Source organism: Ustilaginoidea virens, chromosome 2 (assembly GCF_000687475.1).
Source record: "Ustilaginoidea virens chromosome 2, complete sequence".
Classification (NCBI taxonomy): Eukaryota; Fungi; Ascomycota; class Sordariomycetes; order Hypocreales; family Clavicipitaceae; genus Ustilaginoidea; species Ustilaginoidea virens.
The window spans coordinates 4,282,154-4,297,254 of NC_057317.1; the positions used below are offsets into that span (position 1 = coordinate 4,282,154).

At 53.6% G+C, this 15,101-nt stretch overlaps 6 protein-coding genes across 6 annotated transcripts; 2 read left to right on the plus strand and 4 right to left on the minus strand.

Annotated features, from left to right (window-relative positions):
• Nucleotides 1–1,130: 1,130 nt before the first annotated feature.
• Nucleotides 1,131–2,335, minus strand: UV8b_02935 (uncharacterized protein; the record flags this gene model as incomplete). Its single annotated transcript, XM_043140433.1, has 4 exons — nucleotides 1,131–1,147; nucleotides 1,196–1,247; nucleotides 1,326–1,408; nucleotides 2,206–2,335. 4 exons carry the CDS (start codon nucleotides 2,333–2,335, stop codon nucleotides 1,131–1,133), a joined length of 282 nt encoding a protein of 93 aa, XP_042996367.1.
• A 3,901-nt stretch (nucleotides 2,336–6,236) lies between these two features.
• Nucleotides 6,237–7,587, plus strand: UV8b_02936 (uncharacterized protein; the record flags this gene model as incomplete). The annotated part of the gene is made up of 4 exons (XM_043140434.1): nucleotides 6,237–6,272; nucleotides 6,326–6,536; nucleotides 6,598–6,882; nucleotides 6,980–7,587. The coding sequence occupies 4 exons, from the start codon at nucleotides 6,237–6,239 to the stop codon at nucleotides 7,585–7,587; spliced, it is 1,140 nt and encodes a 379-aa protein (XP_042996368.1).
• A 413-nt stretch (nucleotides 7,588–8,000) lies between these two features.
• UV8b_02937 (uncharacterized protein) lies at nucleotides 8,001–8,639 on the minus strand (the record flags this gene model as incomplete). The annotated part of the gene is made up of 3 exons (XM_043140435.1): nucleotides 8,001–8,334; nucleotides 8,479–8,546; nucleotides 8,631–8,639. 3 exons carry the CDS (start codon nucleotides 8,637–8,639, stop codon nucleotides 8,001–8,003), a joined length of 411 nt encoding a protein of 136 aa, XP_042996369.1.
• Nucleotides 8,640–9,121: 482 nt separating this feature from the next.
• On the minus strand, nucleotides 9,122–9,433 carry UV8b_02938 (uncharacterized protein; the record flags this gene model as incomplete). The annotated part of the gene is made up of 2 exons (XM_043140436.1): nucleotides 9,122–9,258; nucleotides 9,310–9,433. 2 exons carry the CDS (start codon nucleotides 9,431–9,433, stop codon nucleotides 9,122–9,124), a joined length of 261 nt encoding a protein of 86 aa, XP_042996370.1.
• A 656-nt stretch (nucleotides 9,434–10,089) lies between these two features.
• UV8b_02939 (uncharacterized protein) lies at nucleotides 10,090–11,001 on the minus strand (the record flags this gene model as incomplete). The annotated part of the gene is made up of 2 exons (XM_043140437.1): nucleotides 10,090–10,636; nucleotides 10,706–11,001. The coding sequence occupies 2 exons, from the start codon at nucleotides 10,999–11,001 to the stop codon at nucleotides 10,090–10,092; spliced, it is 843 nt and encodes a 280-aa protein (XP_042996371.1).
• Nucleotides 11,002–11,362: 361 nt separating this feature from the next.
• UV8b_02940 (uncharacterized protein) lies at nucleotides 11,363–14,872 on the plus strand (the record flags this gene model as incomplete). Its single annotated transcript, XM_043140438.1, has 1 exon — nucleotides 11,363–14,872. One exon carries the CDS (start codon nucleotides 11,363–11,365, stop codon nucleotides 14,870–14,872), a length of 3,510 nt encoding a protein of 1,169 aa, XP_042996372.1.
• Nucleotides 14,873–15,101: the final 229 nt, after the last annotated feature.

Sequence of the window (15,101 nt, forward strand, 5' to 3'; positions counted from 1 at the left end):
AGCTGCATGGTAGGACCAGGCGGTATCCATGCCAATCTTGTATACCATTCACACAACTGGAAATGTGCAATCAGCTCCAGGCCACACAACGTAAACTTGATGGTCAATATGTTGGTCACGTCACCTAACGTCAATACTCCAGAACATCCCACAACTTCCAAGCAGGGTTAGAAAACGGCCAAACCCTATGCGCATCGCCGCCAGATCAGCAAGTGCAACAAAGAATCCCTTCAGTGTGGAGCATGATCTGGCAAGCCTTGAGAATGCCTGATGGCCTAGTTCTCTCTCTTTCTCTCTCTCCTTTTTTTTTTTTTTTTTTTTTTTTTTTTTTTTGATGTTTGGAGAGACAGAGAGAGGGGCAGGTGAAGAGTGCAAGTGTAATCAGTCCTGCGACGGCAATCAAAGAGGGATCGGCTTGTTCAGTTCCTTGCTGGATTGAAGACGCCCCTAGAACATACAGTACCTTGTAAGTTGGAACTTGTAAGCGCTCTTAGGCAAGGGTCACTCACGTTAGGTACCTTAGGTAGAGAGAGGCCTACACCAAGGTCATTTTCGGAGAATAAAACCCCAGCGCCACATCCTAGCTGGATGCTGCTGCACCACCTGAAAAAAAAGCAGATGTCAAGAGAGCAGGCAGCTCGACAGTGTCACCTCTGGTGGGCTCCGTCCAGTAGTGACCAGCATTAGGCTGGCTCCAGTCCACGGGGCTCCTCCTATATAGTGGAAAGCCTAGTATGAAGTAGGAATGACATTAGCCCTAGAACAAGCCATCTGCATCATGCACAGGCACGATGATGTTTCCTTGGCATCATAAACCTGGCGGAGCACGTAGGTACACTCTGTATCAGATTGTAATATAGCCTCTTCAAATTATCCCCAAACGGATCATGATGGTGGGTAACAGCCTAGTACCAGAAACCTCCCACCTTGATGGAGGAACTCAGGAAGGAGGCCATGATGTCTTGTCTGGTGCGAGCCAGAGGGGGCACACAGTGGACCCGGCACCAGAGAAGTCGCTCGCCTAGATAGACCCATTCTCGGAGATGCGTCCACATACATGAATGGCTGCATTTTGGGGTCCCTGGGGTGGATCTACCGGTGTGCGCGGTTTTCGCAACATTGAATCAATCTTAAGGGACGACGTGTTCTATAGTATTAATAGTATTACGCAGTCAGCTTGCACGCGCGCGCATACCTTCATTCCTCAGCTGGACAAGGTTTGGAATCGGCGGTGCCGTAACTCTTGTCTGGTGGGCAAGGTCAGCGAGTGCGAAGGAGACCTAGCTCTTCTGACGGGAGCGGGAATAGCTCCTGGTGTGCCTTACCGACGAGTTATTGAGGCGTGGAGAGAACGAGGCAAGCTGGATTCGGGACTGAGGCGTGTAGTCCGAGGAATCCGTCCCCCAAGCTGTAGCAACATCCGCCCAACCAAGGTGGGGTTGACCCTTGTAGTTGTCAACAAGACGTCACGATTCACGAGCAAAAATCCTCTGCAGTAGCAGCAATGATGGTGACCAGCATCCTACAGTCCGTCTGGACGTCGTGCTGGGTGCTTTATAGAGGCACGAGTTTGTCGCATTGGTCAATCAATGGTGGCGACGTTGGATCAGAGCGATGAGGCCCCGGGCCGCAGATTGGGTCAAGCAGGCAAGCAACTAGGCAAGCAGGCAAGCAGGCAAGCAGGCAAGCAGGCAAGCAGGCAAGCAGGCAAGCAGGCAAGCAGGCAAGCAGGCAAGCAGGCAAGCAGGCAAGCAGGCAAGCAGGCAAGCAAGGAAGGAAGGAGGCAGGGGGGGAGAAAATTTGTTCCATGAGCTCTTGGGAGAATCAGAAAAGGCTCTCAACCAGTTAGAGCACCCCCCTCCCCCCAGCAAAAAACCAAACGGGGAATTCGGGAGGAAAAAGTACGAGGCCGAGGCCAATGAAGTCAATCCTAGCAGGCGCATCTTTATTGTTGAAACGTGAAGCCGAAGTTGATGGATGTCCTTTTCAAACCTTGGCTCTTCCATTCTCTATCTTCTTGGAGCAAGTGCAGCGTCTGTTACGTAGCATTTAAGTGGGTCGACTGAATCTACAGATGAGGTTGCATTGTGAGTGGATGGCTCCTGCTCCAACCACACCTTCCTTGGCAGGTACCTTTTTTTTTTTTTCCCTCGGCTTTGTGGGTTCCGCAGGTTCTGTCTCCTCCCCCCCCTTTTCATCGCCCACCACCTCCCTCCAAGGGAACTTTGACCGAGTCCGCAACGGATCCCATCCCCGGCTCTCCAGATGCTACTGAAAATGAAGGGAAAATCTTGGCCTCCTTCCACTGGCGCTGTGCGCTATCACGAGCGGGCATTCAGGTCGGGAGTCTGGCGTCGGGAATCAGGCTAGGCCAGGCTAGGCCAGGTCAGGTCAGGTCAGGGCCAAGACGCAGCCCGGCCAGGTTGGGTCTGGTGTGGTGAGGTGACGTTGGCCGAGGCTGGTCGGCAACCAGACCCCCTGTTTCAATTCAGGTCCTCTATCGTACGTGCCTCTCTCGCTGCCCCTCAGATCTCGGCCGAGGATGAGGCCTTGTCGTTTGAAAATCCCGAAGCTCACTCATTACTCTCCGTACCAGAACGTCTCCTGTGTCTCTGCCTCATCTACTAGTCTAGTTCCCCGACAACTCTGGGGTCGGCCCGGTCAGAGCCTCAACCCTGCTGCCGGAAAGGCTTTTTCATTCGACAAGCATCATGCAACTGATAGATTACAATTTACAGCTCCATCTTTCCATTGCGCTGGCACACGCCCATCTATTATCAGGGACGCTTGCCCTCCAGCGTCGTCTCTATACCTGTGTGCGAAGCGAGTTGTGTGATTTTGGGCTGACAGACAGCCTGTAGGCTGATGCGTATAGAGCTACTCCCCTTTCCGAATGATGTGCTGCAACCCACACTGCAAGATTTTGCTGTCTCTGGCATGCCATGACAGGGCGAGCTAAATGTTTGACAGACGCTCGACATCGAAGGGGAAACAAAGGTTCGTTCTAGCTTAATTCTCGTCGGTACAATTGAGTTCCCCGATACTTCCATCGTCGCCTCCGCGTCTGTTCCAGCCTCGCTCTCAAGACGTCTACAAGTCGAATCCGTACTCCCACATTCCATCTTGGCCTTAACGCAATCGTACGACCTGAGGTGGAGAGAGCTGCGAACATTTTTTTTTTCTTTTTTTTTTTCGGCAAAACGATTGGCAGGGAGGGGTGCATGGCTTCCACATTTCAAGAATCAAGTCTGAACAGATTTGTAACTCGGCATCCACTTGGTGAAGCAAACGGCCTCGACATCTCGACGAAAGCCATGACAGGATCCTCTACAACCATGTCGAGGATCGGGGTTGGCCAGTCGGTACATTTTGCGGCAGTAAATCATGTACGGAGCACTGTAAGCGATAGGCGAGCCAACCCAAAATTACCTGCCTCTACAGGCAACCGACGAGCCACTGCCCCGTTCTATCAGCCCGACGACAGCTGCCTGCTGCGGCATACCTCTTGACACGGACAACTAAACTAGTATTCGAGCCAAGGTTCTCAATACTACCCCAAGCAGGGTCTGCTTGGGTCCAAGACTCGAAGGAGGCCCATCCGCGGCGCTAGTTGTCCGTCTCGACCTGCCTGGGTATTTACCTCGCACACTCGCCAGGTGTGAGCAAGAGCTGAGCCTGAGGGGTCAAAGAAGCTAGCGAGACCCCGAGACCGAATCCGTGCGGCTGGGACTTCTCCTGTACGCTGGCAGACGGCAGCGCGAAGGGATATGGAACCATCTACACAACCAGATTGATAAGAAGTTTTTTGAATCACCGCACTATTCCACGCCACGACAAGCGAGGCTTTGTACCTCTGCAGAATATGACAAAGTTGTGATAAAGGCGACAAAAGTCCGGGCCGGTGTGGGTCGTCGGACTACTCCAAATATGGCTAGAAATTGATTTGATAAAAGATGGCGACGGTGACAGGGGGATCCAGGGTGCTTCCGAGGCGCCGTGCTTGGCCTCCCGTCGGGATCCACATTACATGCTCTTGGAATGGGACATGCGATCTTTAGCAAAAGAGAAACAAGCAGCTTGTTCACAAACTCGATCTGGCCGACGACAGCCTGTGCAGTGTGGGGAATAAGACAGCAGACAAGCACGCGACTCACACAAGTTCGTTATGGCCTCTGCCCAGTACAACAAGTACATACTTCTCCGGACAGCCTTTGCTCGGAAGAGCCACCTGTTGAGCCGCAACATCTTGGACTCTCCCGTCATGAACGGTTCAAGGATGAGGCTCTCCTATAGTCCGGGAAGTCTGTACCCAGACTGCAGCCGAAGACGAGGCAACCACGCGGATTTTAGCTTCCAGTGTCGGATGTGACGGCTTGGGTTGACGATGTTTGTTGCCATCGTCTCGCCATCCAGCCCCCAACTACAACTACACCTCGGTCCTAGGCTGACAGGAAACTCCCATCATAACCCCACTAGTAGAGCGTCAGGGGTGTCAGGGAGTGGGCGACGAAGTGAGAGGTCCTCGACGAATGAACAGTCAAACCCTCTGAGAAGCACTTCCGCAGGTTACGCAGCAGCATGGTGGCATCCTTGCCCAGCGCGCCGCTTTATGCAACCACCACCTCACAGTGATGCTCACTCACGAACTGCTAGGAACGGATTCCGGAGTTTTGTACATGGTACACCTTTTATGATGGGATATTCCATGAGTGTCTTTAGCAAAGGATCCACCAAGGTTGATCTGAGGTACCCTCGACTAGTCCCACCGAGATACTCCATTTATTCCTAGGTTGGACCTGAGATGTTGCGGAAGTTCCACGGCTAGGCAGCTCCTATTATCAGAATGGGGCCGCATAATAGTTATGCATGTCGAGGACAAGCTCATTGAGGCTAGATTCACTGACATTCTTGACGTCGGCTTAATGGGAAGGAACGAAAATAAAAAAAAAAAAAACAATCCAGTCACCTGCCTGCCAGACCTCATCTGGTGTTTCCTATTCAAACAGGGGGGCGGAAGACCAACAAATGCTGCTTTGAATTAAAAATATCTCTGCCCCCCCCGCACATCAAAGTTCCATCCGAGAGTGAGAGAACACTTGCCGCCACCATCCAGCACGAAAATCCAGCCCAAGTGAGCTGACAACCAGAAGCAACGAGAGCAACAAACGAAGACAGAGCCAACCGGAACTCTTCTGATTTTTATCGCCTAATTACCCTATTATTCGAAAGCCTGCTTCTCCTTTTTGCACAGAGATTAATTCTTCTGAACAGCGTTGGAACCCGATTCTTTTCTCACTGGCCACTTAGAGCCTTTGTCTCCCACACTACTGGTTCATTGCTCAATCTGGCTGCGATACCAGCGTTGACACGACGAGCTTACAGTCAGAGGTCTCTCGTCCACCCCCTGTAGTTAACGCCGCAGCTCCAGTTCCGCATGGGAAGGAGAAAGAACAGTAGCAGTCGGACGTCCGATGGGGGTTTCAAGTCAAGCTTATTAGATTCATTGGTTCCCTACAGAAACATCTATTACTTCGTTTACGACCAGCTTCCTTTTTTAACGGTTTCTTTTTGCCGCTTGAATTCAAACTGAGTTGTTTTTCCATCAACACAACACTTTTCAGATAAGGTGCAAAGGGAATACTCAGCTCGGATCCGATTGTGCTCAACTCGCCATGAGGGAATAGTCGTTCTTCTGACGTCCTTGATTGATTGCTTCTCTTAAGCCGGACAGTCGCCGTGCCTTTTTCAGCCCGTTACAGAACACCTTGAGGTCGACAATTCTGGCTTGGTTGGTTGGTTGGTTTTTATTTATTTACTTATTTTTTCCCTTGTGTGTGTGTGTATAAAGTTTGTCAGCGTCTCACATCACAAACTGCATTACACGTTGAGCCAGGGCCAACTTAGTACCACCATTCTCCTGAAATACGTTCAAGGGAAGAAAGGGTCCGCATCAACAGTAGCCGCGGATGGTCTTGCTACCACCTCATTGGTTGGAAACTGAGCTATTGTCGACAAGTTACATCGCGACGGAATACTTGCCAGAAGAGGAACATCAGTAGGACAAATTGATCACTTTGTCTCCAGTGTTGAAGTGGCGGAAAGGCTTCTACTGCTTTGCTTTGGCCATCATTATCTCGTACGCATCAGATTACGAAGCTTCAACCCGACTATCAGCAGATTCCTGTTCCATCAAACACAGAACATTTGTCTACATAACTTCTCCTTTTGCAAGCCTAATGGTCGTTCCAATTCCACGGATTTTGCCGAAAGAAGCAAGTTTATGTCACTCCCGTTGGAAAGAGAACCTCACTAACATTCGGCTTAGTCTACATCCCAGAAACAGGAACACAAAACGGCTAAGATGGTCTCATCAGAACACCAAAGAAGCCCCAAATCTGTGCTGAAGAAATCGTTTAGCACGCCAGACGCGGCTCAATTGCATAGAACTGCAGCGGAGGAAGCTCAGGTGCAACAAGTATTGTCCGGAGAGAAAAAGCGCAACAAGCTTGGGTATCACAGAACCTCGGTCGCATGCAGTATGTCTAAGCCCTTGCATGAACCAAGCGTGCCTTCCGAGCTAATCTGAAACATTTGAAGGTCATTGTCGGCGAAGAAAAATTCGATGTATTGCCTCGCCCGATGCGCCGAACCGATGTGTTAACTGTATTCGGCTCAAAAAGGAGTGCAGTTTCTATCCGCCAGACCAGCAGCAACCTGGCGCGGAAGGTCAACCAAAGGCTTCCTCACGGCAAATCGGGGAACCGGGCGCCTCGTCAACTTCATCTTCTCCAGCTGTTGGGGCAGGCAGTCCGGCAGACACACCGACGGCAATGGGACGGGTCCAGAGAGCCAACATGGAGAGGTTTTCTTTGGATGCCAATTGTAAGTGCTGCCACCGTAGGATGGGTTCTCAAAGTCTCCAACTGGGGCCATCTCTTCTTTAATCTGGGTGTGGCATTGCCTAACGAAAAGAGTGTAGGCAATCAATACACGTTTTCAAGTCAGGCACTCAACGATTGGGCATCAACAGACATGAACTCATCAAGCAGTGCGAAATCCGAAGACATGACGATTCCATGGCCTGCCTACCCAACGGAATCGCCTGTAGATGGACACTACTCGCAATACACGCAGCCACCATACGTAGCGCTGACCTGGACGTCAGGGGCATCAGAGGCAGAAAGACACGACGAGATGAACTGGGGGGACTATCCAGCGCCGATGCGATCAATTTCTTACGGCGGCGAAAATGGCGAGAGCCAGCCCCAGGCCCGGTTTTTATCAATGGCCCAAGCACAAGGATACGATAGACGACAGTCTGGCATGTCCGACGTGTACTCTCATTTTCCGACAACCGTGGCGGGTGCTTCAGCGAATCATCTAAACGCACCCAGCCAGGCAGTCCCTGGAGCAGCATTCTCACCCGAGGTCAACCTATGGCAGACACAGCAGAGTGTAGCTTCTCAAGGCCAAACCGCTGCGTGGCAATATGCTCTGCCAGGCGCCAGCCAAGCTGTGATGGTCGATGAGCATTGCGGGCTTCCGACAGTAACACAGGCTCCATCGGGCGTCTATTACTCCACCTAAATCATGATTTGCAAAGGCGATATTATCTGAGACTCCCGAGGTTGGCCCATCACCACAAAACGGGGTTGTTTTGTGTCTCGGCTGCGGTGGACGGGGAACCAAAGGATGTGTTGGGCGGCGACGGAAGTCGAAGAAGCATATTACAATATATAATAGAAGGGGGGTCATGGAAAGCATTTGACTTGAGGGGCGTTTTTTTCTTCTGGTTTTTATGTTGACATGCTTTGTAGTTTTAGCATCACGGACAACGACCGCCCAATAATAAATACGTCGGGTCAAACGACATGACTCGTGCCAGCGAAGAAATTTTGACCAGAATCCTCAACTCATAAATTGGGTGGCAACCAAGCCTCTCGCATTAAAGTATCGGTATCGAGGGTTCCGAGTTGGAATTTTCCACCTTGCTTTAGGTCTCACGAAACGAGCCGCCAGGTCAATATCAGCAGCGTCACATATGCCCCCAAGCTCAGCGCCGTCATGAGCAAAACGGTATCGCCACTTGTTTGGAACTTGCTCCGCAGAGCGCCACTGGGAGACTCGGCGGTGAAGAACTGGCGGTTGCCCTGGTACCGGCGATGCGCAGCCACCAGGACGACGGCCGAGCCATACGCAGCAAACAGAGCCCCTATGGCGTAGAACTCGTCGGTGAATATTTTCAAGATGATGAGCGAAAAGGAAAACTGGCCGAGGGCGGTGCGCATGTACGCGCCCTCAAAGGTACGTTGCGCAGCGCGAAGCTCGACGAGTCTGCAAAGGGCCGCGGGCGGGTTTTACGGGGGCGTCAGCAGGGGGGGGGGGCGTCAGAGGGTTTGGGTTTGGGTTTTTTGCCTTGGGGGAGGGGGTGTGCTTGTCTTGATTGCATCCGTCATCCGTGGACCCGAGGCGACTTACTCTTGCGAAGTAAGAACCACGGACCGCGCTCTGTGAAGCCGGAGGTACAGGTGTTCCTCTGGGCGCGGCTGCAACGTGGGGAGGGTTGGTTAACGACGGCGGTCAAGCTGCGAGGGCCGCGTTGCGGAGGGCGGCCCGTCTGTTGTCCTCACCTGGAACATGGTGCTACTACGGGATTCGAAAGTATCGGGGCGGTAAGATAATCGGGTGGCAGGTTACATCGAACGGGGGGGGGGTTCGTGGTTCGGCCGAGGCAGAGAGGAACTTGGAATGGAAATGTGGCAAACTCATTGACAACTTACACACCATTGAGGCGTTTGTTGGGGACGGAATTGGCTTGGGGTGGTCACGTGGCCGCGCCAATTAGCGATGGGGCATGTTGACCCGTTGCTGCTGCTGCTGCTGCAGCTGTTGTTGTTATTGCTGTTGCTGTTGTTATTGATATTGTTGTTGTTGCTGTTGTTAAAGATGGATGTCTGGCGTCTGGCGTGGAAGTTGGTGCCATCCTGTAATGATGGACTCCTTTCATCAGTCATCAATCATCACGTCGCAACTCGCCCGCGCGTAGTTTTCAACTCTATGTTTGAGTAAAGTGTTTGGTTTCCCGCCCATCTACCTGCCTGATCTGGCACTAGACGAGAGGTTATTGGCGACCGATATCCGAGCCGGCCGCATCTCGATCATCCGCCACTTGATCGAGGGCCGAGGGCCGAGGGCCGAGGAGCTGCGCGGTTACAAGACGGGCGTCCTCGGGGGCGTTTCGGAACGCGCCGTCGAGGGCTAGCAGCGGGGAGGGCTAGCAGCGGGAATCGTACCTGCTTTGCAGCTTACTGATGGCTCCCCGGCAGGCTTGTTTGTTTCTCAGGTTGAAAGGTCGGCGGCTGGTCATCCAGGGCAGCTGCAAAGCCTCCTGGCGGTGACGAGTGGTGGCAGTCGGCTTGTACCAGGGCGTCATTGCAGTCCGTAGCTGTAGTCCGTGGCCGTAGTCCGTAGTTCGTAGTCCGTACCAAGTAAGAGTAGGAGTGGGAGTAGGAGCAGCAAGATCAAGACGGTGGGCGGCAACTCTCAGTCTCGCTCGATGAGATGCATCATCTGCAGATGAAGAAGAGGTACTATGCACGGAGTGGTTGGCTGGAAAGTCAGAATCACTGCATTTTTTTTTTTTTTTCCAAGGCTACTTGCTGGGGAGGAAACCAAGTCTGACTGTGCCTGGGCTATGCTATATACGGCTCCGCGTGTGCATGGATTCAGCGGAGGGAAACGAGCATGGGTGAAGAAGTAATTGGACGGGACAGGCATTCAAGAAGAAGAAAAAGGCTATAACTATGACGGTAGGGGCGTTGCGGATGTTGCAGGCTCAGAGCTGCGGCCGGTTCGGAGCGGCCGATTCGGAAAATGCCTCGTGCTTGTGGAGTTATTCCAGAACGCAAAAGCGGGGCCTTCGTGGCTGGAGAAGCCTCAGTCATCCGCAGGAAGCCTGAAGATGACAGATGACTGGATTGTTGCCGAGTGGAAACAGGGATGGGATTGTAAGGCGCGCGGATCAGGTGAGGCGCACTGGGTGGGGATAACGGGGTCCAGCGGCCCACTAGTGCTAAGGCTCTCAATAGCTTACTCGCCAGACTCGCCAGACTCGCCAGACTCGCCAGACTCAGCCCCGCGGGGCGCTGGGCTGCACCGCCACAGTGGCCCCACTTCAAGGGCCAAGCTTTCTTTCTCCATGTGTGTCTGGTTGCACAAAACACGCTCGACGGGAGGACGGAGTACGGGGTACGGAGCACAGATAGACAAGTCGCTAAGGGGATGACGCCGACACAAACGGGCCATTCCAAAAAGGGTAAGCAGCGCTCCGTAGTTGCTCCGACCCATACTGAAACTGGCCAGGCCGGGAGGCCAAAATGCATACCCGACGGTGGGGGGGAATCGGGACATGGATGGGACCCATGGGCCATGACAACTAAAGGATTCGAGGCTGAATAAAGACCTCCTACCTCCTGGCACAAGCACTGGCACAGGCACAGGCACAGGCACAGGCACAGGCACAGGCACAGGCGCAGGTACAACGCGGGTGACGGGACTCGCGGAAGTGACATCCTCGGTTTCTTGCTTGGAAGGAACGTTGACATCCCATCCTTCCGCAGCACATCCTGAATCGCAGCTGCCAAAGCTGCTGCCAAAGCTGCTGCTGACGGTCGACCCGCCGCACCTGCCAAGCTCCCCCACTCACTACCCGAAGCGGTTGGGCCGTTCCACACGCCAGTGCTTGCCCAAGTTTCTGCCTAGAGCCCCAGGTATAGGCACTTGCCTTTTATGGGTAGTAAGCAGTAAGAGCAAAGTAGCGTGTACTTGCAGAGCCGCACAAGTTTGCGAGAGCCACCTTCCTCCAACCATCCATCCAATCCAGTTCTTTCCATGTTCAGCTCTCCCACTTCTCTCTACTCCGTACTTCCTCCTCACCACCGCCCAACCACGTCCGCGTCTCTGCTTTTGCAAGCAACACACTCGCCCTGTTCGCATTCGCATTGCTTGCCCACCACCCCATTGGCATTGCTTGCTTACCAGACTCCTTGTCCCTCTCCAGCTGCCCGCATCCAGGGCACCACGTCACACTCGAACCTGCGCCTGCGTCTGCATCTGCGTCTGCTCCTCCATCGGGATTTGCGAGCGATTGCCGGAATCGTTGCTCGTTGGCGCAGCCAGGGACATGATCTCATCTCATCCCCTGCCCCTTTGACTTGTTCGACTTGAACACCCCTCCCCCGCGCAGATCCACCAGACACATAAAGCCCATTCTCTCTCTGCCTTGGCAATCTATTCATTCAGCCTTTATTCGTTCATTTTCCCTTGCCTGGCTAGTCCATCTTTCCTGCGCCGCTACGGCATCATGGCTTCGAGCTTCCTGGAGGCACCTGCATCGTTACGACTGCGACAAGTCTCTGAGCCCCGCAACTCTCGGCCTTTGGCCGCGAACCCGAACCACCACCAGGCGCTGCTGTCATTTTCAATCAACGACATCGACTTGTCGTGCGTCCACAGCCAGGCCGGTTCTTCGCCTGTCCAACATGTCGGAACTCCATCTGGCTCGAATGCGACCATGGGCCTGTATCAATCAAGTGATATCAGCGATCTCGACGACGATCCCTTCTTTGGCGCCAACATTGGCAACATCGACCCCGCGACAGCGTCCTGCCTGGACGGAGCTGCTTGGGACCCCGACGCCTTCTCCGCCAACAATCTTTCAACACCAGACCTCGGAAGTGAAGTTGGGAACGGATTTGCTTATCCTCTCACGCCCACACACACAGCACCCATGCATGCCAGCTCCCCTACATGTGACCTCAAGGACCTCGGCCTGGCAGCAACCTCCTCCACAGAGGTCATTCCAACCTCCGTTTCGCCGCAACAACTACAGAAGCCCTTTTCATCCCACTCCGCTTTTGTCAACTCGTCAGCCATCACCCCAAGTCACAGCGGTAGCAACCGTACCAGTGAAGAAGGCCTTGCCCCCGCTTTCGTGGCCCTGCATCCTCAGAGCCCGAGAGTAACGGTGTCGGTCTGGGACAAGGATAATGACGCACCCCTCCACACGGTTGAGCGGACCCTGGAAAACAGCCCCAGAACTCTCCGCAGCAGCTACCACTCCGCCGGGGATCTCATCTGTGCGGCCCGTCATGGGATTCAAGTTTCAGGGCCTCGGAATTGCCTCCATCGCTCGCCGCAGTCATCTGCTGGATCGGGACGAGCTGGATTAGATCCCGCAAGTCGTTGTTCCGGTCAAGTATCCAGCATTAACCAAATTGCCTCGCAGCGAGAAATGGAGCAACGAAACCAGCAGGTTGGTCGATGGCTGTCACACAACCTCGACCATGTTGCTATTCCCCTGGAAAAGTCGGCGCAAGAGATACTGGCAATTGACAGCCCTAGAGACGATGACAACGACATTCCTCTTGGAGATCAAACGGAAAATCGCTACGTCCCGGGACACACATATTTCGAGGGCGCTGGAGGCGAAATTACTCTTGTGGATCGGCAAATCATCGCCTCCAATAGAAACTGGGCCGACGCTCCGATGATTCACGGCATCCAGCCGGCCGAGTCCGGTAGGTTTCAACCAGAGTCTTCCCAGGCAGCTATTGCAAGATTCGAGATGTTGTGCCGCGACAACGATTCAATACTTTCAAGGTCTGCAACCTGGGGCACACGCCGTCGCAGTTTTCCGAGCGTTCTTGACGCTGAAGGCGTGACGAGCGGGAATTTTTTGAAAAAGCTATCCATTAGCCGCGGCAACGGAGAAAAGCCAAGTAGATCTAGCAGCTTTTTCAAGGACCTTCGAGGCCTCGTCACGCGGACTGGCGGAAATCAGCTGCGGAAAAGATCGCGCAGCCGCTCTCGAGGCCTCTCGATTGGCGGCCAAGATGAAAACACAACTTGCCTGGAAGAGCCCATCAACCCGGCCAAGCGCGACAGCGGTCCGCATCTATCACCTCCCTTGGAGCCAGCGGTTGCTGGGAAGAAGCCCACCCCGAGCATAAACACCACACTCGTCTCGATGGGCCAAAATTTTGCATCCATGCTGACTAGCCACTCACGCAGTGGCTCTGTTAGCGGTACGTCTCCGATAGCCTCTCCAAGAGCGTCACTCGGCGGCCTCGGCGTGAGGAATTCCTTGCGGAGACCTCGCAGCAAATCCGAGATTCCCAAACCGACAGCTGGTAGGCCTACAATGGAAAGCACGTCGAGCCTTGTGGACATGTGGCGCAAGTCTGGCGGCCCTCCAGTTGCCCCTGTGAGCAGAGTGAGCCATGCTCCTGCAGCGGGTGACGATGAGGACGAGGATGAGGATGACGAGCTCTACGAGGACAACGACATGACAGCCAACTGCGGCATGATCGACGACATAACACCGGACTTGGCGGGATTCCGACAACATGTGCTGGCGCTGAATCCGGGGATGGAAACTGCCAACGGATACCTGGTCGACCGAATCGCACATCAACAAATCGCGAGGTACAAACACCTGCTGAAGGCCAGAGCGGAGCACCTTGGCCTGGGCTCATTGTGCATGGCGCTCGGCGGATCGGCAAACATGCTCGACCTCAATGGAGATGCCAAGGGCTTTGACCCTCTCTCGGCCGGGATGGATGATGTCGGAGATCTACACGCAGAAGTGGCGATAAGTCAGGAGAATTTTCCTCAAGATATTCCCATGCCACCCACCCAAAGTCTGCCAGCAGTGTTTGAGTGCCACCTTTGCTTTCAGAAGAAGAAGGTACGGAAGCCGTCTCAGTGGACAAAACATGTACACGAAGACGTGCAACCATTTACCTGCACCTGGGACAAGTGTCGAGATCCGAAAATATTCAAGAGGAAAGCTGACTGGGTTCGACATGAAAATGAAGGCCACCGGCATCTGGAATGGTGGACGTGTGACGTAGACGACTGTCGCCATACATGCTACCGCAAAGACAACTTCCTGCAGCATTTGGTGCGTGAGCACAAGTTTTTGGAGCCGGCGGTGAAGACGAAGGCAGCCATGAAACGTGCTGGGGGCATGGATCCTACGTGGCAAAAGGTTGAAAAATGCCATGTCGAAACCGCCGATCGGCCTCAAGACGAGCCTTGCCGCTTCTGTGGCGAGACTTTCCCGACATGGAAAAAGCTTACGGTGCACCTGGCGAAGCACATGGAGCAAATCTCGCTCCCTGTCTTGCGCCTGGTAGCCGCCAGAGCTAAGGAGCTGGCTGCCGACACCAACATCAGTCCCGTTCAGGACCCTGCAGCGCGGCAAAACAATCCGCTGCCTTTGCAATCGTCCGCCACTACAGCTGCAGCCCAGCTACTCGGTGGGCACCTCACCCAGCAGCAGCAGCAACGACATGACTACAACCAACAGGATTTGGGCCTTCACTCACCCAGCCAACTCATGTATCCTGCCATGCCACTAGGCCAGTTCCAGCAACCGCACTTTTACCAGCAGCAGTTTGAGAGCCTCGGACAAGGCATGCAATATTCGGACGTAAGCATTGGGCAACTGAACCAGGGACACGACGCAAATCAGCGGCTGCATGGAGTGTCCTCAAACGAAGAAGGCACCTACTCACCGTCGGGCCACGGTTTAGTGAACGTGCCGGAGAGTGATGTTGAGCCATTCCCGCAACTGACACTGAGCGCACCCGGATTGCCCGACGTTGGCGCCATGCCAATACGTGGCCAGCTTGGGGTTCAAGCTGGATATGGCACGATGCTGGACCCATCGAGCGTTGATGGTAGTCCTTTTAGTGAACACGAGTCTCTTTCTACGTATTCCCGGTCACCGCGTCAAGACACGTCAAGCAACAGCTCAGGCTGGCAGCAGCAGCAACATCTATGGAACGAAAGACATTTATACATGTAGCAGGCGAATTAGGTGCTGAGATGAGACATTGGAAGGGTGGGGGGTTGTCTTTGTTTTGTCGACAAGTCTCCAATAACCCGAGTCAGTGAGCTCGGCGACGTGCAAGTGCGAAACTTCAGAATGCGGCTCTTGCGATGACTGCCGGAAAAGGAAAAGGAAAAAAAAAAAAAAAAAAAAAAAAAAAAAAAAAACGGCCTTGGCCGTGTGCTGGTTGTTGATCAGCCTTGGA